Source organism: Diabrotica virgifera, chromosome 1 (genome assembly GCF_917563875.1).
Source record: "Diabrotica virgifera virgifera chromosome 1, PGI_DIABVI_V3a".
In the NCBI taxonomy this organism is placed as follows: Eukaryota; Metazoa; Arthropoda; class Insecta; order Coleoptera; family Chrysomelidae; genus Diabrotica; species Diabrotica virgifera.
Window position 1 is genome coordinate 264,016,175 of NC_065443.1, and position 24,607 is coordinate 264,040,781.

At 33.6% G+C, this 24,607-nt stretch overlaps 1 protein-coding gene across 2 annotated transcripts in view; it reads right to left on the reverse strand.

Annotated features, from left to right (window-relative positions):
- Positions 1–945: 945 nt before the first annotated feature.
- LOC114344785 (uncharacterized) overlaps positions 946–24,607 on the reverse strand; it is an 834,291-nt gene continuing 810,629 nt past the window's right edge. For both annotated transcript variants that reach the window (XM_028295620.2, XM_028295626.2), the window contains exons 18-20: positions 19,625–19,899; positions 11,419–11,568; positions 946–9,022 (exon numbers count right to left, since the gene is read on the reverse strand). In XM_028295620.2, the coding sequence (XP_028151421.2) occupies positions 8,885–9,022; positions 11,419–11,568; positions 19,625–19,899 (563 nt within the window). In that variant the 3' untranslated portion in view covers positions 946–8,884. The remainder of the gene's footprint in view (positions 9,023–11,418; positions 11,569–19,624; positions 19,900–24,607) is intronic.

Here is a 24,607-nt window from a genome sequence, read left to right on the forward strand (position 1 = left end):
CACTATTAAGACGTAATGTCTATTAATGTCTATATTAGAGAGAAATAATATTCTAATCAATAGTGTAAGGGAAATACGAGGGTTATTGAACTGTCAGCATGAAAATATTGTTCACTTGAAGCAAGTAGTTTAGAAATAATTTTTTGGGTTATGGAATACTGTGAACAAGATTTGGCTTCCTTAGTAGACAACATCCAGACTCCATTTACTGAATATCAAGTAAAATGTATTTGGTTGTAAGTATGGGGGGATTAAAGTATTTACACCATAATTTTGTGGTCCATAGGAATTTAAAGGTTTCCAATTTGCTTATGACAGATAATGGCCATGTTCGTCGGTGATGTACGCCCGACACCAGGCTAGTACTTAAATTACTGCCTAATGCTACTAAGTTTCTAGTACCATTAGGCAACCATTGGTTTAAAAATCACATTTAGATGTTAATTTTATTGCTTTAAAGGAGTTTTCACCCTGACAACAGAGGACTTAGTCCTCCAATATTTTTGAATATATTTTGTGTCGACAATGAGGTACTCTACCATGAGGCATTTATAACCTCCCATAAGACGAAGTTCTGAAGATAGCATTTGACATGCTAAAAGTACTTAGCTGATTTTAATAAATAATTTTATACACTATCACATTTTTTGAGAACATACACCTGTGGCCAGTTTGACCTATGTTCTAGAAGTGTGTAGAAGTTATACAGTATTTTTTCAATTCATTTTACTGTGCCGTTTAATGATTTCGCTATATTTCGTCTCATTTTCTGCGCCAATTACTTACCCAACCAATTAATAGCCCATCCTGTAACCGAATCTGTTTTTCTAATTTATAACCATCTTAGAATTAAAGGTGTTTGTAAAAGTTTTGGTGAAGTGGAAAAGTATAAACAAAACTCCAAAGATTTTTATTGCATCTGCATACGAAATAATATAAACTAAAAACGTTCATCATTCTTTATTAACAAAACTTTCTAGAGCCTCCAACAATATCAGCGCATCCGCAGTACTGAGTAATTAAGACAGTCTGCTTATTATAATAATATACGTATATAGACTTATATAACAAGTCTAAACTTTTTACTAATATATTAATAACAGGTGATTCAGTGAAACGGTACGATTTGGCAACGCTGCTGACGATAAAATAGAGCAGCCTCGGGCTTGCGACGTAAACGTTGTGAATCTAGAGAGTGAGAAGTTTAGTTACATGGAGACGTGGTCGGGTGAACAACGGGCATTTACCGTGAAAGCTTATCACAAAAATGGTGATAATGTTGTGCGTGTACAACAAGCGTTTTGTTTAGCCTACTATTTGCCGCCACGCGCTGCAGTTCCTTCTAACATGGATATTAAGACTTGGGTTAGGAACTTTGAAAGTAGTGGTTTAACATCACAGAAAAGAGGTGACAGTGTCAGAACTGCTCGCACACCACAGAATACTGAAGCGGTGCCAAATTCATTACACGCAAGTCCTCGAAGATCACTGCATCATTCTCACCGCATCAATATTCTGTAATGTGCGAGCAGTTCTGACACTGCCACCTCTTTTCTGTGATGTTAAACCACTACTTTCAAAGTTCCTAACCCAAGTCTAAATAGCCATGTTAAAAGGAACTGCAGCGCGGGGCGGCAATTGGTAGTCTAAACGAAACGCTCGTTGTACACACACAAAATTTTCACCATTTTTGTGATTAGCTTTCACAGCAAATGCGTGTTATTTATCAGTTCACCCGACCACCGACCACGTCTCCGCGATAACTAAACTTCCCACTCTCTAGATTCACAACGTTTACGTCGCAAGCTTGCGGCACCTCCATTTTATCATCAGCAGCGTTGCCAAATCGTACTGTTTAACTGAATCACCATGTATTTAATTTAGAACGAGTTCCAGTGAGAATTTTTAACAATATATAATAGCTTTTAAATGCTGCAAAGCTGTCGTGTACCCATATAAGTGGAAAGAAATATATGTACTTAGAATTTCCAAAATAAAACAGTATTGATTATCATTTACTTATTCATCTTCTTCGAATATGCTTGTCAGTACTTGATAACAAAATACCTTTGTAAGTATTATGTGGACCAGATTTTTAGCATTTACTTTTTAGTCTCTTTTCTGCTGTTATTTTAGCTGAAACAGTATCCTGCATTCTACGATCTTATTATAGTAAAACTTCTCCTTTTGGACCCAAAGGTAGTTAGAATCCCGTCTGGGTGGAAATTTTTCTTTATTAAATTTAATAAATGAAAATAATTTCTATTCTTGTGTGATCGGTACTCATGTGAGTCGTATTCAATAAGCGTCTATTTGTAAAGGCAATGAAGTCAACTTTACTAAGTAACAACACATTTACTTAACAAACACACAATACACACTACTCCCCTGAGTAGCTTTGTCTGACTCTAGAAACGATTGCAACTGGCTGAATGACTGCTGTGCCATTTAAGAAAAAAAATTCTACGTGTAGGTATTCTTACGTGTAACATTTTACTCTCTATGTTCTCTTGTTCTATGGAGTAGGTCTCGAGTTCTTCACAATGTAGATATACCGAAGTCTAGAATATCGTGGGTGAACCACGTCAGACGACGAAGTGTTTTGAGAAGAATAGGAAACAATCAAGAACTGTGAACATTAATCAAGATCAGAAAGACCGCATACCTAGAAGGTATGCGGACAACAGAACTTATGATCTCGCAAAATTCACCATAAAAGGAAACATAGAAGGCACAGAGGATCTGGTCGTAGACTGTGTTCCTTACTGAAGAATATCCATGATTGGACAGGACTCTATTCAAATATTTTTATGATAGCGGCACAAAACCACACAATTCGCTGAAATTGTTGCCAATATCCAATGAAGAAGAAGACATAACATTAATATCTATATTATATAGTATTAGGTAACACATAAATATAGCAAGGTTGGTATTTTAGACAGATGACATGGAGAGGACAATCAAGACATGTAGAAAATTATAACAATGTCTTACAGTTAGTATACCTATAAAAAATATTACAGTCATCCAAAGTCAAGATGTATCTAATGAAAACAAGATGTGTCAACTTTGCAACTGCACACTTTCTAAAAAATCTACTCAGGTCAGTAAACTCAAAAAGTTATGAAACCTCGGTTTAAATTTTTATTTTATTAACAAACTTTTTTTGCAATATGAATGTCAAAACTCCCGTATGCTGATAATTTTGAAAATCCAAAAGATATCATAAACTCATCAATTGCTATGGTATAGAGATAGTTGCAGCATATGTGACCATGCGACCAAAAATTAAAGACATTTTTATTGACCGTTCTTCTTATTGTTATGCCATGCAATGAGCACCATGTGCATGTAAGGGTTGCAATTCCTGTCGTAATCATTATTTATTATAAGCATCTTCAAGGTAACAAAAGTTTCGTATGTTTTTGTCAAGAATGCAATTTTTTTCGCCGGCCTCCTCTACCCTCAACATTGCTCATGCGACTATAAGATCCACGCAAGTGACACAAGACGTGCCCCAAATTAAAAACTTTACGTGGTTTCACCATATTTAACCTCAGCCTATTCCTCCTCCTCCTCATTGGTAACTCGGTCTATCCAAGATATTTAAAGTAGTTTTCTCAAAATTTACATTTTGTATGATTCAATTATTCTATTAATTGATTTTACTTTTACTGACACCGTGTCTGCACCATACAATAATATTGGCCACACAAAACATTGAACCACGCGAAGTCTAAGTGTAAGAATAGAACAAGTGGGTCGAGGTGGAGGTGTAGGTCGCGGTGGATGCTACTAGTTAAGTCGCAGTCGATGTCGACAGCACATTGCAAGGAGGTCACCTGCGCTGTCAGTCGAGCTAGAACCACTATCAAGTGAAGTAGTTTAATGAAATTTTAATGACAAAAAGACTGTACTTTTGCGATGTTGTGTCAGTCAAGTGATGATAGTGATGAAATGTCAGCTGTAAATAATCAGATCCTCCTTCATATTTCAAAAATTTACTGTATTTAATTACTTTAGAAATTCAAAAATAAACTGAATACAAAAAAGGGATTATATAAAAAGTATCAACTCAGATAGCGCAGGTAATGACAACTTGGCTTCGAACGGACCAATCACAGGGAAACATCCTTGTAGGCCGCGCAGTAGACATCCACGTAAAACAAACTCATTTTATTTTCAAAAGCATCGATGTAAACCTCCTGGATGGCATCGCGCTAAACCTCCACCGCGACTTACCTGCTCTGTTCTCTTCCATTCACTACAATGTGTTTGTTTTACATGGATATCGACATCGACCGCGACCTCCACCCCCACCTTCACCTCGACCCACTTGTTCTGTTCGTACCCTAAGATTTAAAGGCACCTCTGACCGAATGAGATTTTCCTGAATCTAACAGAAGCTGTTAGCCACACTCCCTCTTATTTTAATTTTCTTCGTACTTGCTTGATAGAGTGGGTCCAAGATACTTACATTTCTCATCTCTTTCAATTTGTTAATCGTCTACGACAAGGTGTACTTCCTCGTGTTGCTGCCTGTCGATGATTAGTCTTTTGGATGTTAATCTTCAAGATGTATTCCTTTATTAAATGAATAATACTTGTAACTAGCGATTGCAGATCTTCTATTTTATCTCCTAGAATTATTGTGTCGTCCGTGTAACGAATATTGTAAATTGCAACCCCAATCACTTTAATTACACGCTGTATGTTTTCTAGAGCAATTTAAAATGTTTGTTCAACGTATATGTTAAAAAAGCATTGGTAACAATATACAGCCCTATCTAACACCTCTTGGTATTTGTACATGTTCCGTAGAAAATGATTTAGTGTTTTCACCCATTTTACAACATTAAATGGTGAAAACCTTTCATTATCCATGCCTGTCTGTCTGTCCATGAAAACAACCACTAGGTTATTAGAACAGATAAAATGACAAATGAGGTATCGAATGAGAGCTTATAACCACAAGATAGTCTTAAAGGTGAGACATTTGACCTCCGATTTCCAGTCCCAGAGTTGCAACCGACAGTACTGTTTTAAAGTCATCGAAATAGTACAAGAGATATATTATTCGACGCGCCTTAGCAAGTCTCGTTATATATTTTCGGTTTTGAAAAGTCGAGCTCGAATATTTATATTCGGTTTTGATGTAATTTTCGGTTAAAAATATATAACCGGAAGTTTGGCAATAATTACTCAAAATTAGTGTAAAATCGTAATATACCAATCGACAAAAAGTTACACGACGAGTTCAAATATCTACTTGGCTATATCACTATGGCGTACATTATCGAAAGCCTTTTGGTTATTGATAAAAAAAATCAATATATATTTTCTCAGATTGTAGCTCTTTTGTACCAGGAGTTGCATATAAATTTATTGATTTGAAAACATTGATTGTTATTGAGAAGTTTTTCTGTATTCAGTAAAATATACCAGTTAACAGTTTATCATTTACTAACGTATTTTTTGGAACTTAATTTTTCTTTTTGACTGCCTGTTTTAGTTTTGTAATACTTTTTATTATTGATATTTAATTGTTGGAAATTCTATGTACAATCACTCCTCGTATCATTACATCTAGTGCTGCCTTTTGAAGGGTTTAAATAATTTTTAAAAACAATCAACAAGATATGTTACAAATTTCACCAACAGGTGGTCATGAAGTAGTGAATATAGAAACTAGCATTATTTCAACATCTTTAATTTTTTTTTTTGATTTTGTTCTTTTGATTATTTTACATCTCAAGACTGGAATTCACTCTACAATAAGACTAGTTTCATTAACTCTAATAACCAATAACAAATCATTTAAAGATCGAGTTCAGTATCAACAAAATAGATCATTTCAATTAATCACATTGTATACAGGAAACTTGTAAAATATTTACAAAATTATGTAGAACATACAAAAAATATGTCAAAAATGTCTTTGCAGGATTTTTCGATTCCAACATTTGTTATTGTCTTTATTTTTCTTCTTCTTGTTCATCAACTTTCTTAAAAATGTAGACTGCTCACTACGCTTACAACAATAACCTAATGTAAAAAGAAAACCACAAAAACTATTTATATTTTTATTCGAAATCAAGAAAACGTTAGGGAAAACAAACTTATTTTTTAATAAAATTTTATTTTAGAGAATTGCATATTTTTTGTATGTTCTCTTCAACACAAACTATCACAAGTATTTAAAACTTAAACTTAAAAAATTGTAAAACGTTCTCCAATTTTTAGATTGTTATAATTATATTTTTTCTTAAATTAGAAATGGGCTGTACATTTAAGAAATTATGGGCAAATTCTACTAAAGTTTTATCTGAATGAGATATTGCTTCTTTATTTGTGTCTACTTTTCTACAAAGTTCGTATCCCTTTTGTTCCCCTCTCAAATCCATTTCTTTCTGGATTTGCTATTCTAAAAGTTTTTTTTACACACTAAATAAAAGATGTGACTCTTAAGAAAAGTTAAATGGAGAAAATCTGGTAGAGAAGCGAGTTTGGTTGAATTCTATATACGTTAAAGGAGCCTCTTAAGCATTTTGTTTTCTTTTTAATTTGCATTCTACATTTTCGTGATTTTTTTCTTTATTTAAGGAAGAAAAAAATATTTTTCTAGCTATCTATGTAAGGATTTTCATAGCTGTCGCCACCTTCCTTCTTTCAACCAACGTATCCAGTCGTTATCTTTCTCTCGTCGCTATCCAAAAAATATTTTTGTTTACTCATATTTGTCCATAAACTTCATTTTCTTACATATTTTTTCTATAAATCGATCTAATACCCGCAAAAGTACAAATTTTTGATATTGCATTTTTCTGGTATACATTTTTTTACTTTCATACATTAGATTTAACAATTACTTCTATATTGATTATTTTAATGTTTTTCCATGAATTATCATGGGACTTACATAAATATGTCATTTCTCGTCGAAAACATTTTATCATGAAATCAGTTCGGCTTTTTAACTAATAAAATACCACTGATGCCATATGTTCTTCTGCGATGTTTAATACATGAGTTTTACCAAGCTAAACAATAATCTTTACACTGTCATTGTTTTTGTGACTATACCAAAGCTTTTGATTGTGTAAATCACATTTTGATAAAAAAACTAAATTTCTACGTTATTCGAGTTATTTATTTAAATAAGTTCCAATCTTACTTGGCGAATAGGAAACAACTGGTTAGAGCAAATGATACTGACTCTAGTCACAAAAACATTTTATGTGGGGTACCACAAGGTTCAGTATTGGGTCCCTTACTTTTCCTTATCGTTATAAATGACATCACAAATTTAAAAATCGATGGAAAAACTTTTTTTGCTGATGATACCAGTATCACTTGGAGCAACTCTAATATTGTAACTCTTCATGTAACTATAACTTCTGATCTACTTAAAATAAAATCCTGGGCCCACTCTAATTTACTCTCTTTTAACGTGAGTAAGACAGTAGCATTATCCTATAAAGGAGCTTTTCAACCTTTGCTCCTTAATAACAGCCAGATCAGTACCGTTGATTCCGTAAAATTTCTTGATATTTTTTACAGAGCAACCTTAAATGATGCCCTTCATATCGATTTGATAAATAGAAAACTAGCCTCAGCTTCCTATCCAATAAGATCGATTTCGAATTAAATCAATTTAGTATCTTTCAGAAAAACTTATTTTACTTTGTTCGAGTGTCACCTTCGATATGGTCTTCCTTGTTGGTTCTAGTACAGCTGCCCAATCCGATGTTATTTTTAAATTACAAAAAAGGGCAATATGGTATCTGTTTGCCCTCAGAAGAACAGCACATTGCAGAAGCTACTTCAAAGATCACGAAATTAGAACACTTCCCTTTTTATATATTTTAGAAAATGTTTGCTTAATTGTAAACACCTACATGCTGTTCCAGCATGACCTAATTTTGACAACTCCGCCAGAAATTCAACCTTTGATGTTTATTTACCGATTCAGTACATTGAGATGGTAAAGACATCTATATTATCTTCTGCAAAAAAACTATACAACCATATCCCTATACAACTTAAATTTGCAGTATCTTTCCCCAAGTTCCGTAAAACGACAAAAGCATATCTAACTGAAGGACCATATTATTCAGTAATAGGGTTTCTTAATGAATAACTAAGAAATTACAGTACTTTTATATGCAAGTAACTAAACTATTTTTTTATCTATTTTTAGGTATCATAATATTATGATACCCAAATATAGATAAAAAACGAAGCTGCAAGTTAACACTTATTTGTTCTTAAGGTGTTAATGCAATTTGGAATTTATTTAATTTTGCAATAAATTGTTTTGTTTTATTTCATTATCTTTTATTTTGTAAAATTCACGATTTATGTTATTTCAATAAATTATAATTGTTAAGTTTTGTCCATATATAAAGTATGTAGAATAAGTAGGATAGAAAATGTTAAGAAGATAGGTATAGAAAAATATATTGTAAAATAAATGAGCAAAATTGGTGAATCGGCGAATGAGCCTGAAGGGCCCGTAGTCATACAACTCCAAAGAAAAAAAAAGTTTTGCCCATAACATTGTACAATTTTCAGTGACAATAATAAAGCATATTTCGAATTATAATTCTAATCATAAGATACATTAATCATCATGAAGTTAGTTCTGTTTTGAATTGATTTAAAAAGGAGACACAAAACTGGAAAACGTTTTAACACAACACAGTGACACAAATTAACACCAATATGGCGTTTGAGCGTATTATCTTCAGGTGTCTAAACAAAAATTTGACGAAAAAAAGTGATAAAGAAACTATATATTGGTAAAAGTACGGTGTGTGTACACATATTTGATAATCGCTCCATAAAACTAGTAAAGGATAATTGTACTACTAGGGTTAGCTCAATTCTCCGCATTGCTTCTTGGACAGTCTTCATTAGATTTGACTCTCGATACGACTATACATACGGGACCTCTAACTATTCGAAGTAAATCTATTATTTCACTAGTTGTCATGTGTTCGATACTTTCATCATTCACCTGAAATAAAAATGTAATTATGTCAAAGTTTATATGTTTTCATTCTTACAGTTTGAACATAGTTTACACAAAGAGCGAACAGATGTATTTTTAGCGAGTAATGGTTTTGTTAATACTCATTTGAGTGAATACAAGATAAACTGGTACCGTATAAATGACACTGCTATTATAGTAATGAATGTTCAAAAAGGCTATCAAAATTCAAAGACACTTGATTAGATTTAAAAAGAGAGTAAGAAAGGAATATAGTGATAACGAGATAACTGACTAAGAACGGAAAATAGTAAGAACGATAAAGTTATTGAGATTAGAAGACATAGAGTAAATGAAAGTGAGTACTAATGGCGCTGGAAAATGAGAACATGGAGAATTACATTGCAAATTTCTCAGATCACTCATTTACACACTATTACTTACACACACTAATTCCACATTTGTTCACTCCTATCAGCTTTCTTTCCCTTTCTCTCTCACGCCATCTCTTTGTCCCTCTCTCACACATACACATACTTGGTTAAAGATGTTTTGAAACTTTATGAATCTTTGAAATACTCATGCCCAAAAAAATAAATCCTAAAATCAATTTCGAACAGTTTGAAATACCCGCGTTGGGCGCCACTTTGTAAAGTCTATGTTGTAGCATGGTCAAGGTCGTTGAGTTACACCACACTCCTGGGAGGAATCCCCCGAATGTCCCTAAGGATATTCAAAAGAAAACGCCCATCGTTCTACCCATCAGAAGGGTGCTCTGCCCAACTGCTCAGCACTGGGTTCGTTCCCTGCTCATTTTTCTCACGCTCATCTCGGAAAGGTACAGGAAATAAAAACTTACTAAGTTATGATGTGTTTATTTGATTAATTTATATTAAAAAAAAACATTATCAGAGAGAGTAAAAAATAAATTTCCAAGTTGCCATTCAAAGTTTGCTGGTTGTCAGTATAAAATAATACATAAGATAGTACTGACATAGCAACCTTTACTTTACAAGCCATGAAGAGAAAAAGGCAACGTCGCAATGGATGACGTCGGCAGTCTGACTTTCGGACTACCGCTTTCGAAACTACGATTTTAAAGTGAAAATTCTGGTAAAATTGATAGTATTTTTTGAGTCGAACAAGAAAATATTATTAATTAGAAGTTTGTACAGAATAATATTAAAAGTAATTCCTTGTAAGTAACGTTTATTATACAAAAAAAAACCAATAACAAGAATATAAACGGGATTTATTTTTTTCGAATCCTAAGAAAACTAATAATTATTTTTTAAAAATTTAAACGCAGAATGAAAGATTACGTTAGGACCGAGGGCCAAAAGTCCCTGAAAACTTCTATGTTTATTTTAATAAGTTAAAGGAGTGCAAAACTAAGAAAATTTAGTGTGATTTTTAGTTTCAAATATGTCATTAAAAAAAACTTTTTATTCATTCTAAGGGACTTTTGGCCCTCGGTAATAAAGTAATCTTTCATTCTGCGTTTAAATTTTTCAAAAATACTTATTCTCAGGATTCGAAAAAAATAATTACATTTAAAATACAGGCGTCAAAATTTTGCATTTTGTTCCTTTCCACTTAAAGTTTGTCGCACTTATTTAGAAACACCCTGAATTGATAAAGAACAAATCTAGTTGTTAAACATAAGCGAATTAATCAAAAAAACAGAATGTTAAGAAAACCGGAGTCTATAGTTGGGTTTTAATTTCAGTATTTTATAAATGCCCGGTACACCATAAAAATTTAACTGGTTAGCAACAATATTATTACAACGGTATTGTAAAAGAATTAGGCTATAACATATTAGAAAATCACTTAAATCTGCCAACAGGTTTAGAAAATATAAGACATTAAAAATGACAAAATTTTAAGTGGACGGATTCCTATATGCACGCAAGTTTATATAAAAATATATTATATTGAACTAAAATCATCTTAATAACATACCTTTTTATGTTCTTTTAATTTGGAGCACGAAATATTGTAAAATATTTCAGTTTCTCTGTAAATACAGTGAAAATTATTTAAAAACAAATGAGAACTGTCAGAATTAATCGGTCTACCAATAGATGTTGCCAAATTTCAACTTCATGGCTTGTTAAGTAAAGGTGGCTATGGTACTGAGCTCTTTTCCAGCGATCTCACGCAGTTCTCGAGGAAGGGTTCCGGTTTTTGTGGCAAATTAACCGGTATACGTGTAATTAGAATTCACAGATATTTGGTTTCATTTACGTGCCAAAAGAAGTGATAGTGCGATTCCAAATTAGTGGGTACTATTCGGTCCCCAAACCAGTCTAGCAAGTACAGTATACAAAGTACTTGCAACATGAATTACAGGAGGTTGACTCATGCACTTCTTCTGAACAATATTCTCACAAGCGTACAAAAAAAGCAGAAAAACTCACCCTAATAAGACGATCGCCTGGTTTCAGGCGCCCATCTCTAGCAGCTACACTATCTGCATGAACGGCACTAACGTAGGTGACACCAGCGGCCCCTTGTAAGCTAAAGCCTAATCTGCTATTCCAACCTCTGTTCAGTTCTATGGCAAGGATCTGCAATAACATAAATTAGTACCAAACATAAACAAATAATTGGACCGCGTTATGCATAACTCGATTAAGCGCCAAATTCAAGTTTTTTGGAATGATGCTGCCATCTATCAAGTAATGACGTTACCTATTTGGGAAAAAATCACCAAAGCCTAGAAATCTGTATTTTGGAAAATATTTTACTTTTAGCTAAACGCCAAATCGACTAAATGTCTGTAAACATTTGACAATACCCGACTAAGTGACTTAGATTTAGCATAATAAGACTATGCGACATAATATTGGCGCTTGGTCGCCTTATGCAAAAACGGAAATCGGCGGGATTTTGGCAGCATTGTTTCCGTCTTGTTAATTTGTTAATTCAGTTCAGTCTGTTGAGCAATATAAAAAGTGTCGCGTTATATTTTTTATAAAAGTTGTGTTTAAAAGTGTAAAAAAGCGTGTAAATATGTTGCAGAGGACTGCTCTAATTTTAAACCGTGCTCGAGAAATAACAAACGAGGAGAAGGTAAGTTATTTTGTATTGTAAAAATTACCAGACATTATTTTTGAGGTGTAAATTAAAAACTTAAATTTTTACAGTAGTTTTGTTTATCTTTATTTACTTTATTTATAGGAAAAAGGTATTCGTCATGAAACAAGTTCCCGTAAGACTTACACCAACATAGAACCGTTACAAGAAATTGATTTTAACTCAGCAACAGATACTAGTGAGGTATATTATTATAAGTTTTAATTTTTAAATAAGTTTTGCTAATTTTTACTTATTGTTATTTATAGGAAGAAAGTACTCATAAAGCAGCTGTTTCCCTACAGATTTACAGCGATATACAACCGGTTCGGGAAGTGGAATTTAATCGAAAATTACCAGATATAATTTTTGAGGTATAAATTAAAAACTTAAATTTTTACAGTAGTTTTGTTTATCTTTATTTACTTTATTTATAGGAAGAAGGTATTCGGCAAGAAACAAGTTCGCTTCAGACTTATACCAACTTAGAACCGTTACAGGAAGTTGATTTTAACTCAGCAACAGATATTAGTGAGGTATGTTATTATAAGTTTTAATGTTTAACTAAGTTTTGTTAATTTTTACTTATTGTTATTTATAGAAAGAAAGTACTCATACAGCAGCTGTTTCCCCAAAGACTTACAGCGATTTACAAACGGTTCGGGAAGTGGAATTTAATCTAAAATTACCAGACATAATTTATGAGGTATAAAAAACCAAATAAATAGCAGATTTCTAAATTTTTATTTACTTTATTTGTAGGAAGGAAGTAATTCGGATGGATATTCAAACAAGGAAAATGAAATAGGTGACGTAAGAGTAATGGATGATAATCAAAATCAAGCAGAAGACCGACAGTCGGGTCGGAAAGAATATCGTCAAGATTTAAATTTTGTCAACAGAGATATTAATGAAGATAACAATATAGTAGAGATGGAGCAATCCGATAAAGGAGAAAATGATGGGGAAAAGAATGGCGTAAAATCTAAAGAAAAAAAATATCAGGGCCGTCCAAAAAAAGGGAGAAAGAGAAAGTTCCCTAGTCAGAATAGAGAAATCCGCAAAAAACACTGCATTCAAAATAAATCATACTTTACACAAAAAGGAGAAATGAAACTAAAAAAAGAGTTTCGTCAGTATTTGTGCAAATGCGACTGTCTATCGAAAGTTGGCATTGAAAATGCTAAACAAGAATACGACAAATTTTATGAAGTAAGTTCGCATGATGCTCAACGTGCCTTAATTTGCGCCATGGTTCAAGAAGGTCCAATAAAAAGAAAAAGAAAACAAAATTCTACTAAAAAAATGCACTCCAGGGTGTACAATATTAATGGCCACGTAGTTTGCAAAACATTTCTGTTGCAAACCCTAAGAATTTCGAGTGCAAAAGTGGATAATGCCTTAAAATCAAAAAAAAGGATAGAAGGAGTTAAAGACTTAAGAGGAAGAGCAGGCGGAAAAAATAAAATATCAGAAGAACGATTGCAAGAAATATTAGAACATATTGAACAATTTCCAAAATATAAGTCTCATTATGCAAGGGAAAAAACAAGTTCAATGTACTTACGAGCAGACACTACATTGCCCATTATATACGATTTGTACAAGCAGCAAGTTAACAATTCACCTGTGTCGTTTTCGAAGTACGAAAACGTTTTTTTAACTCATTTTAATTTCAGAAGAAAACCGCTGAAAAAAGACACTTGTAACCTTTGTGACAAATTAGAAATTCTAATAAACAACAGCGCCACAGAAGAACAAGTTAAATATAAAACTGAGAGAGATAACCACATCGATTCCGCTGAAGAAGCAAGACAAGCTTTAAATGCAGACAGAAAGCGTGCAAAATTTGACGAACAACTTGAAGTATTGTGTTTTGATATGGAAAAAACACTGCCTCTTCCCCGTATACCTACAAATGTAGTTTTTTACAAACGCCAACTTTGGCTTTATAATCTAGGTATACATACAGCTAAACATAATAAAGGCCATTGTTATGTGTGGTTAGAAGGCGAAGCCGGCAGAGGGGCCCAAGAAGTTGGCTCTTGTTTATTTAGACATGTGTTGAAAGCTAGAGATATGGAGGCATGTAAACATTTAATTTTGTGGTCGGACAGCTGTGGAGGGCAGAACCGAAACATTAAAATAGTTTTGATGTTAAATGCCATTTTTGATGTGCATCCTTTACTGGAAAGAATCACTTTACGTTTCCTTACATCTGGCCATAGTTTTTTGCCAAATGATACAGATTTTGGTGACACTGAATGCGCCTTAAAATTCCAACAAAGAATGTATTCACCGGTAGACTACATGAATGTAATGAGTTCGTGCCGAAAAAAAAATCCTCTAATCGTTCACAAAATGAAGAAGGAACACTTTTTCGGTACTTGTAATTTGGAAAAAAGAGTCGTCAATAGAAAAGTGGATATCTTTAATAATAAAATTAATTGGCTTAAATTCAAAGAGATTGAACTCAGAAAAGAAAGCCGCGAAAAACTTTTTGTTAAATATTCTTTCCACGAAGAAGCTCATGAGATAAGTCTACAAAAGAAACGAGGAAGACCATCATCAGAACTTTATCAAAATTTTAAAGAATCACTTGTGCTGCTATGGCCAGATGGGAAGCCAATACCAGATAAAAAACTTGAGGATCTAAAATTTTTGCTTAGCCTTATTCCAAAAGATGCCAAAGAGTTTTACAAAAAATTGACTGGTGATCCAAATATGGAAGATGATATAGATGGGTTAAATGGACCTCTTGATTTTGATCTTGAAGATGATGAACTTTAGTAAGGTCTTATACCAATTTTGTTTTTATATCAGACTACAGTTTTATAAGATAGTAAGTATCTTATGATACAACACTGTTGTTATGTTTAGTTTTACAATGTAGTTTTGTCATAAAACAATAAAAATATTCTATAAACCACATGTTTTAATTCGCATAAACCTCCCAAGCGACAGTTTTGTTTAGTAAACGACTTATGCAAATTATTAAAATGTTAATAACGAAAAAAGCAATACGCGACCAAACGCCATTTTTGTCTATATCAGCTAAAATATAATTTTAAAACTTTAAATAATAATACAACAAAATTCATTTTACCGTTTTTAAAAATATATCTAAAAATCAAATTTTTAAAATGTTAAATAGATTTTTCAGAACGCCATAAACTTAAATTCATTTTTCTCAAAAAGGTAAAAGTGGCGCTTGGTCGAGTTATGCATAACGCGGTCCAATTCAAAGTATTTTTAGTAAAAAATCCTTTATAAAAAGGTATATACATATATTTAAAAGAACCCTCAAGGGCCAAATCGTAGAACGTTTTCGGAATAAATATTCCATTTTCACTGTTGCTACCATAAAATAAGCCGCTTGAATAAATAACTCGTTAATTAAGAAAAACGTCTTCTTCTAAGGGTGCCTGTCCTTTCCGAACGTTGGCGATTATTCTGGCTATGATGATTTTGTTGGTTGCTATACGGAATAGTTGTGTTGAGGTCTTTTGATACCATGCTCTCAGATTAGCAAGCCAGAATATTCTTCCTCTTTCTGGGGCCCTTTTTCCTTCAATTTTACCTTGCAAAAGGCATTGGAGTAGTTCTTATCTGCCTTGATTTCTCATTATATGTCCCAAGTACTGCAGCTTACGGTCCTTCACGATGTTGACCAAATCTGCAGTTGTGTTCATCCTCCGTAGTACTTCTTCATTGGTGACTTTGTCTGTCCATGGTATCTTCAAGATCCTTCTGTACAATCATAGCTTAAAAGCCTGAAATTTCGATAGAGTTTCCGCCTTTAATGTCCACGTTTCTACTCCGTATAGAAGCACTGAGTACACGTAACATTTAAGAATGAAGAAAAACGTAAAAAGTTAAATTATGCCCAAGGCAAAAGCAAATGTGGTTTAATACTTACCAGGTATAAATGTGAATGGGTGAAAGCATTATAAATGTTATTAAATTGGTGTTAAATTACATAATTTCTGCTAATTTTATCTTCTTCTTCTTTGAGTACCGTGTCCAAATTTTAGGCGTGCGTAGCTTCCATGACAATTTGTCGATATTATTCTCGATCTTGTGCGGCATGTAACAATTCATCTGCTAATAAGCCAGTCCATTGACGAAGGTTTCAGAGCTATGAATATCTCTTCCTACCAATTCCTCTTTTTCCTTCGATCTTTTCATTGAGTATTAACTGCAGTATCCAGTATTTTCTACCTCACATTATATGCCCAGATATTAAAGTTCCCTTTTTTATTATGTTCGTCAAGTCACCTTCGCCTTGAATTTTAAGACTTCTATGTTAGTCCAGAGAAATAAGATTTTTCTCGTGACACATCCCCCTCCAGGCCGAAACCAAATTTTTTGAGTAGTATGGACATCTATATTATTAACCTATATGTTTCCTGCAGCCGATTTTGATGATATACATAGTTATAAACAAATGAAGATAAAAAAACGCTAAATTTTCGATTTTTTCGTATATTACCAAAAAGTTAAGCACTTTAAACAAATTTGAGTGTAAGAAACTCATAAATCGTATAAAAAACTTCAATATGGCGTTCGCTGAATATGTCCATCCTTATTGGTTGCTTAGAAAATTGCAAAATAAATCATAAATTTTGAGTTTTTAAAAATATTCATAACTTATGTAAAAATTAACTTAGACCCTTCTTATTACACGGAATGCTGATACTTCTTGTACTTAAATTATATTTTAAATTTCAAAGCAATTGGTCAAATAGTTTAAAAGTTATTTAATTTGTTTATCCCAAATTCATTTTTTTGCAACACTACAAGTCAGAAAATTATGAGGCTACAATCATACTTCGGACAGTTTATGAAAGAAGAACATTTATACTATTACCATTATTAAAAATAAATGACAAAAAATAATTTTAAACAGTGTAAAATTATTTTGAAAAAACATGTCGATTTTTTGCTTACTTATAAACAATTAGAATAACTTCTTAACCGTTACCTGTAGAAAAATTATTTTTTCATATTTAGAAAGACTGAATTTTTATACACATTTACAAAGAAAAACAACTGTCCTAGGACAATTAGTGACAAAGTTAGCCCCCCCATTTATTCAATTCACATGTTTTTGGAAAATAATTTTGCAATATTTATAATTATTTTTTGTCATTTTTTTAAATTAAATTAATACTGTAAATTTCCTTCTTCCATAAACTATCCAAAGTATTACTGTAGCTTCATCATTTTCTGACTTACAGTGTTGCAAAAAAAATAAATTTGGGATAAACAAATTAAATAACTTTTAAACTATTTGACCAATTTCTTCGAAATTTAGGGTATGAATTAAGCACCATAAGTCTCAGCATTCCGTGTAATAAGAAGGTTCTAAGTTAATTTTTACATAAGTTATAAATATTTATAAAAACTCAAAATTTATGATTTATTTTGCAATTTTCTAAGCAACCAATAAGGATAGACATATTAAGCAAACGCCATATTGAAGTTTTTTTATACCGTTTATGAGTTTCTTACTCTCAAATTTCTTTAAAATGACTATTTTCTTAGTAATAGACGAAAAAAGCGAAAATTTACCGTTTTTTGATCTTCATTTGTTTATAACTATGTATATCATCAAAATCGGCTGCAGGAAATATATAGGTTATTATTATAGATGTCCATATTACTCAAAAAATTTGGTTTCGGCCTGGAGGGGGTTGTGTCACCAACAGGCTATTGTTTTTCCTTATTTCTCTGAACTATGTTTGAAATGCGTTAAACCCATGATATTTTGAGCCATATACGATGTAACTACATCTCGAAGGCTTCTAATTTGTTCACCTTAACCTTCATGATAGAGGTTTCACATCTATATAGTATAATACAGGATACATGTAACATTTTAGGAACTTTATTATTTTGCAAGTTCTTTATGAATTTTAATTTCTTCTTCAGTATTTAGTGTCTCATTTATCTAACATCCGAGATAAGTATTTAATATGGTTAATTTTTGTAATCGGTTCATTGCTGATAACTAGTTGCACAGGGCCATCGTCTTGTTTACTAATAACCAGTGACTTTTCTTTAAGTGCCATCTTTAAGATGGTTTTCTTTAAGATGGAATTTTTATTCCGAAAAGTTCTGTGATTTTGCCCGCAAAAGGTCATTTTGGCATAATTATACCTTTATACAGGGTGTCCAGAAACTCTCCCCGACAAACGAAGACCGGAGAATCCTCAGATAATTTAAAGATAATTTAACCCAATTCACCTAGTCCGAAAATGCTTCCTACGGGAGCTAGAGATCTTTGAAGATGACGTTTTGTAAATAGTTTTTTTAAAATAGCTCCAGAACGCTTTTATTTAGAAAAACGAAAACTCGTACGCCTATTTACCTTCTAAAGATAAATCGATTCCATCAATTTCGAATGTCTGGTACCGGTCATAGGCCTTCGTTTTGGGTAGGACAACGGTTATTTTATCACATACCTTTTTTGTCTTTACCTCTTAAGCATTTCTGACACTGGATTATTAAATTGTGAGCTATTATAGTACTAAAAGGTACTCTTTGTTTTCAGTCGGCAGAAGGCACCATTTTCTAGAAAAATCGATTTGAAAATTTTTCGTTTGTTGAATTTGAAAAAACTTTTCACAAAAAAACTATTTAGAAAAACGAAAAGTGGTACGTTTATTTATCTTCCAGAGATAAATCGATTTCCTCAATTGTGAAATTCTATTACCGGTCATATGCGTCCGTTTTGTGTAGGTCAACTGTTATTTTATCGCATTATTAACTTTTTTTGTCTTTAATTTTTAAGCATTTTTGACACTTGATAATTAAGTTATGAGGTATTCTAGTACTAAAAGTTACTCCTGTTTAAGTTGATAAAATACACCGATTTTATTTGTATTTTTTTTTCAAATTTTTTTAAAATTGAAAAATTAAAAATTTTCAAATCGATTTTTCTAGAAAACAGTGCATCCTACTGACTTAAAGCAAGGTAGCTTTTAGTATTAGAATACCTCACGATTTAATAATCCAGTATCAAAAATGTTTAAAGGTTGAAGATAAAAAAGTTATGCGATAAAATAACCGTTGCCCTACCCAAAACGGGCGCCTATGACCGATACTAGAAATTAGTAATTGATGAAATCGATTTATCTCTAGAAGATAAATAAGCGTACCAGTTTTTGTTTTTCTAAATAGAAGCGTTCTGGAGATATTTAAGAAAAGCCAATTGCAAGACGTCATCTTCAAAGAGCTCTAGCTCCCTTAGGAAGCATTTTCGGACTAGATGAATTTAGTTAAATTGTCTTAAAATTATCTGAGAAATATCGTGTTTTCATTTGTCGGTAGAGTTTCTGGACACCCTGTATAAAGGATTTTTCCTACAGGATCAACAATATTTTGTGATATGTTGTATACAGCTGCAGTAAATTAACTTTTTCTTGTGAAATTCAAAATATATGTTATTGACATACTAATCTCCAAAGTCCTCCAAGTAGATTAGTATGTCAATAAGAGGACTCCTTTTGGGCCTCCTAAGGCCAAAATTTTTGTCTTTCTTACCTCATATTCTTCCTTCATACGCACTGGTTGGACGAGTTTGACTTCTTTTTCTTCTGGTGCGGCATTCTTCCGTCTCCTCAACGTTCCGTCATCAGTTTTCGTGGTGGGTCTGACTGATTGGGGCGGCTCAGCCATTGGTTCAGAGTTGATCTGGGGGTGTGCTGATTGATAAGCAGGATGCTTATAACTGAAGTTTGAAGTGGTGGCAATCGGGATATGTGGCATGCTGACCGGTTCGTGAACTTCGGAATCTGATGTTTTTACATCTTCGTTGCCTATAGTCAAACAAGAATTCAAATAGGTTGCAACGACATTGAAATAAAATTAGAATATAATACATGCCATAGTATGGCATAATACACGGTTAGAGCGATAAATAGAATACACGTCAAGTCAAATACTCTTAATAATAAGGATGTACCAGAAACAAGAAAAGTTTTCAGATTTAAATAATTATTTACCAATTTAATTTTTATTATAATGGTGAATTCTGTATCTGAGACTTTTCGCTTTTATATAAGAGATGTGGCTGACGCGTCCCAAAAGTGGATTTTAAACGATCTTTAAAATTCCACATAAATAGACAGGGGAGCGTTCAAGTATTACGTAACGCACTCTTATGGGAGTTTAACTATTGCGTAACGCAATTTTTGAAGATTTTTGACCCCCCCCCAACTTGCGTTACGTAATACTTAAACGGTCCCCAGTCTGGTTTCGTTTTGCTTCAGAGGCGTGCACGCAGCTCCACCGATGACGTCGTAAGACAGAAACAGCTGTCTGGAAATAGTGCATCGCCTCTGAATAGAAAGGAAACATAAACTGTCTTTTTTACTTCAACTACTCTTCATACCTAGTGGAGAAGGTTAAATGAACTATGTAACGTTACAAACGTCACATCTTTAATATTTTATTTTTAAATAATTATTTTATTTTTTTTAATATTTCATTAATAATTTTCTTCTATTTGTTTTACCTGTTTTCTTCGTTAAAAACTCGTTGGCGCCCTCTTTTATTATCCTCTTTTATTACCCTCTTTTATTATCTTCTATTTAATATATCTCTTTTCATCTAAAATCTTAATCATCAAGTCAACATACTGAACGTACCTCGTATATTCGTACTCTGTAAATATATGTCTTAATATGGAACATGCCTACCTTTCTACAGTTCACGCTGTCATTTCAATTCGCAAAATGGTGGTGGTAATCTTATAAAAGGCAATTACAGAGCTGATAATAGCTATCTATTTCCAGACTTATTATTCTCTTGTGGTGAGTTTTGTATTCTAAGTTTTTTATAGTCTACTTTTAATTTTTTATAATCATTTTTTCTTATACCTAACCTTCAAATGTTCAACCATGTGTTTGGTTTCTATATTTCTTTTCATCTATTAATATGCACGTGTAAATCAAATTTTAACTAGTATCAATATTAATTCCATTTAATATACCCTTGCCATCTACTACTCTTTGAATACTATTTGGCAAAGGTACAATTTGGTTTTCTTCTTGATGGTTGATATGTGTTTTACTCTTCTAGTTTTTGGGAATAAAACCTTTTCTCCCTTCGGGAGCTTCAAGCCATCCACACCGGTGATGGAACATAAGGCGAAGACAACAATATGACATCCAGACTGCAACGACCACCATCTCTAGCTGCAGGGGCCTAGGGCCGAACATCTGCCCAGGCCTACAAGAAGTCAACAGCAGTACCATTCGACATCAAGAAGTTACCATAGAACCAGATACCCAAGCCGTAAGTATAATCCAGAATTGTTAGTTTTTGGCAAAAATTTGAATATATTTGTTAATAATAATAATAATAATAATATAATAATAATTAAGAGAGCTGAAGAAATAATGCGGAGCACTGCAAGACACTCGAGATACGATCCAGAAAATAACACAGCTCAACACTGTCTGGATACATTAAAACAAAAACTCTCCGTCTATTCAGGACGATTAAGAAGGTATAAAGTTAGTAACAACCGAAAATGTGACAATGCACTTTTTGAGAACTCTGAGAAGGCGTTTTACCGAAAACTCAATTCCACCGTAGAAAGTGTCGACAAGTCTTACCCAAGCCAAGAAGAAATTCATGAGTTTTGGGGAAATCAACTTTCCACACCAGCTGCTCTTAACAACAATGCTGGCTGGATAGAAGATACGGCGCTCAACTGTCACCACTACGTCACTGCTAACTACGAACCATTCACAACTGAAGAAGTCTCAAATGTCATCAAAGAGCTTCATAACTGGAAATCTCCTGGACCAGACGGAGTTCAGAACTTTTGGCTTACAAAGTTTTGGAGTATTCATGAGTGCTTATCAACATTAATTAATCATGTTATTTCTAATCCGCACGAATTACCATCATTTCTAACTCAGGGAACTACTTATTTAATACCCAAGGATCAAAATAACACCCAAGATCCATCCAAGTACCGCCCAATTACTTGTCTTCCAACTTTGTATAAATTGGTCACATCCTGTGTAACCCGGCGTATCTACCAACATTGTGCTCTAAACAATATCATAGAGCCTCAACAGAAAGGATGCGCTAAGGGTTCCATGGGTTGCAAAGAACAGCTTATCATCGACTCAGTCATTTCTAACCAGGCATTCACTAAAAAAGGAACCTTTTTACTGCTTTTATTGACTATAAAAAGGCCTTTGATTCAGTACCGCATGAATGGCTAATAGATATATTGAAAATATACAAAGTCGATGATAACATAGTGACCTTTTTAAGGCATATAATGAGAGATTGGAAGACTAAAATTCACCTCCAAATACCTGGTGAAAACAATATCGAAACCGAAAATATCGCAATCAACCGGGGCCTGTTTCAAGGAGACTCGTTGAGTCCACTGTGGTTCTGTTTAGCTTTGAACTCCCTTTCCCAACTATTAAACTCCACTGACTCAGGTTTTAGCATTAAAAGCAATAATACTGTAGTAGCGAAGCTCAATCATCTGTTGTATATGGATGATTTGAAATTAATAGCTTCCACTCGAGAACACCTAGAAGAGATGCTAAAAACTGTAGAAACATTCTCTAATGATATTAGTATGCAGTTCGGTCTAGACAAGTGCCGTGTTTTGAATATAGTCAGAGGAATGGTACAGCCCGGTGGATTCGATATGCAAAATGGCCAGAACATCGAGGCCATGGGCGATAACGATATGTACAAATATCTTGGAGTAAAGCAGGCGCGGAAAATTGACCATAAGCAAATGAAAACTGAGATAACAACTGAGTTTATAAGAAGGGTAAAATAACTGCTTCGTTCACAGCTTAACAGTAAAAATTTGTTTAAGGCACTGAACACCTACGCTTGTTCCGCGCTTAGCTATTCATTTGGTATTGTTAAGTGGACAAAAACGGATATAGAAAATCTTCAGCGAAAAGTACGAACACACCTCACAAAGGCACAAAAACACCACCCTAAAAGTGCAGTAGAACGAACGACATTACCCCGGTATTTAGGAGGAAGAGGACTTATGGATATAGGTGAGCAATTAGATAAACAGATTGCTAATTTAAGAACTTATTTTCAGATGCAGGATGAGACATCTACTCCACACCGCGCAATTTGCGCAGTAGATGACACAACACCGATCAAACTGAGGGAACCAGAAATGCGCATAAACCACCTTACTAAGGACGAAAAACTGCGCACCTGGATGGGTAAACCTCTGCACGGGCGACATCCCAATGAGGTTAGCCAAGACTATGTCGACAATACAGCGTCGAACTATTGGTTGACATCAGGAAAGATGTTCCCTGAAACGGAGGGTTCATTACTGGCCATTCAGGATCAGGTTATACCAACCAGAAATTACCTGAAATATATCGTCAAAGACCCTCAGGTTCAAAACGACAGATGCCGATATGGATGTCAAGCCCAAGAAACCATCCAACATATTACAGGGGGCTGCCAGGCATTTGCTGCAACTGAATACAAGGAACGGCATGACGCAGTGGGAAAAATCCTTCATCAAGAGATAGCTAACAAGCTGGGACTTCTCCAAACGGACCATCTCCCATATTATCAATACGTTCCTGAGAGTATACTTGAGGATGGCAACTACAAGCTATACTGGGACCGCAGTGTGCTCACAGACCAAACAGTGGCACATAATAGACCAGATCTCGTACTAGTTAATAAATTAACAAGACAAACAACACTAATTGATGTGGCGATACCTAACAACAATAATCTACGTAGTAAATTTACTGAAAAGATCGCCAAGTATAGAGATCTGGAAATTCAAATACGGAGACAATGGAGAATGCAAAGTACCCAGACGATACCTATTGTTATGTCTACTACTGGAGTCATTCCGAAGACCCTCCTCGAAAGCATAAAAAAGCTGGGTCTCAATGAACATATTTATAAGACCATGCAGAAAGCTGTACTACTTGCGACGGCCAGAAGTGTAAGAAAATTTTTGGGAGATACACCTGCATTCCAAGTCACCTAGGGCTCGATAACACGGAAAGAGTCCCACCAGAGCTCAATCCTTTTGATACCTTAGGTATCTGGGATGAGTCAATTTTCCCCTCAGAGGGAGTGTGAGCCGTATGGCTAAATCTGGATATAATAATAATAGAGTTTATTTGTAGCAAATAACAACATAATAAATAAACCCAGTTTCTCACTGAAGTTGTTAGTCACATAGACTACAACTTGTGCGTGAGGGTTAAATTTTGATTAAGCATATTAAATAACATTAATTTATCTTATAGGTTAACAAAAAGGAATAAAATATAGTCTTTTTCGATCATCTGACTTCAAATTTGGGCTCCTCTTCTCACCTAATTCAGTTACTGTTAAATTTTGTTTATGGGACCTCCGAAAATCTCTCACAATATTCAAAAAAGGATTGCAAACAATTTCTGATGGGATTCTTTTGACGAACTTCATTTTCTATGAGAATTATAATGATTTTTTGAAGGTGTTTTATCCATTTTTACCATA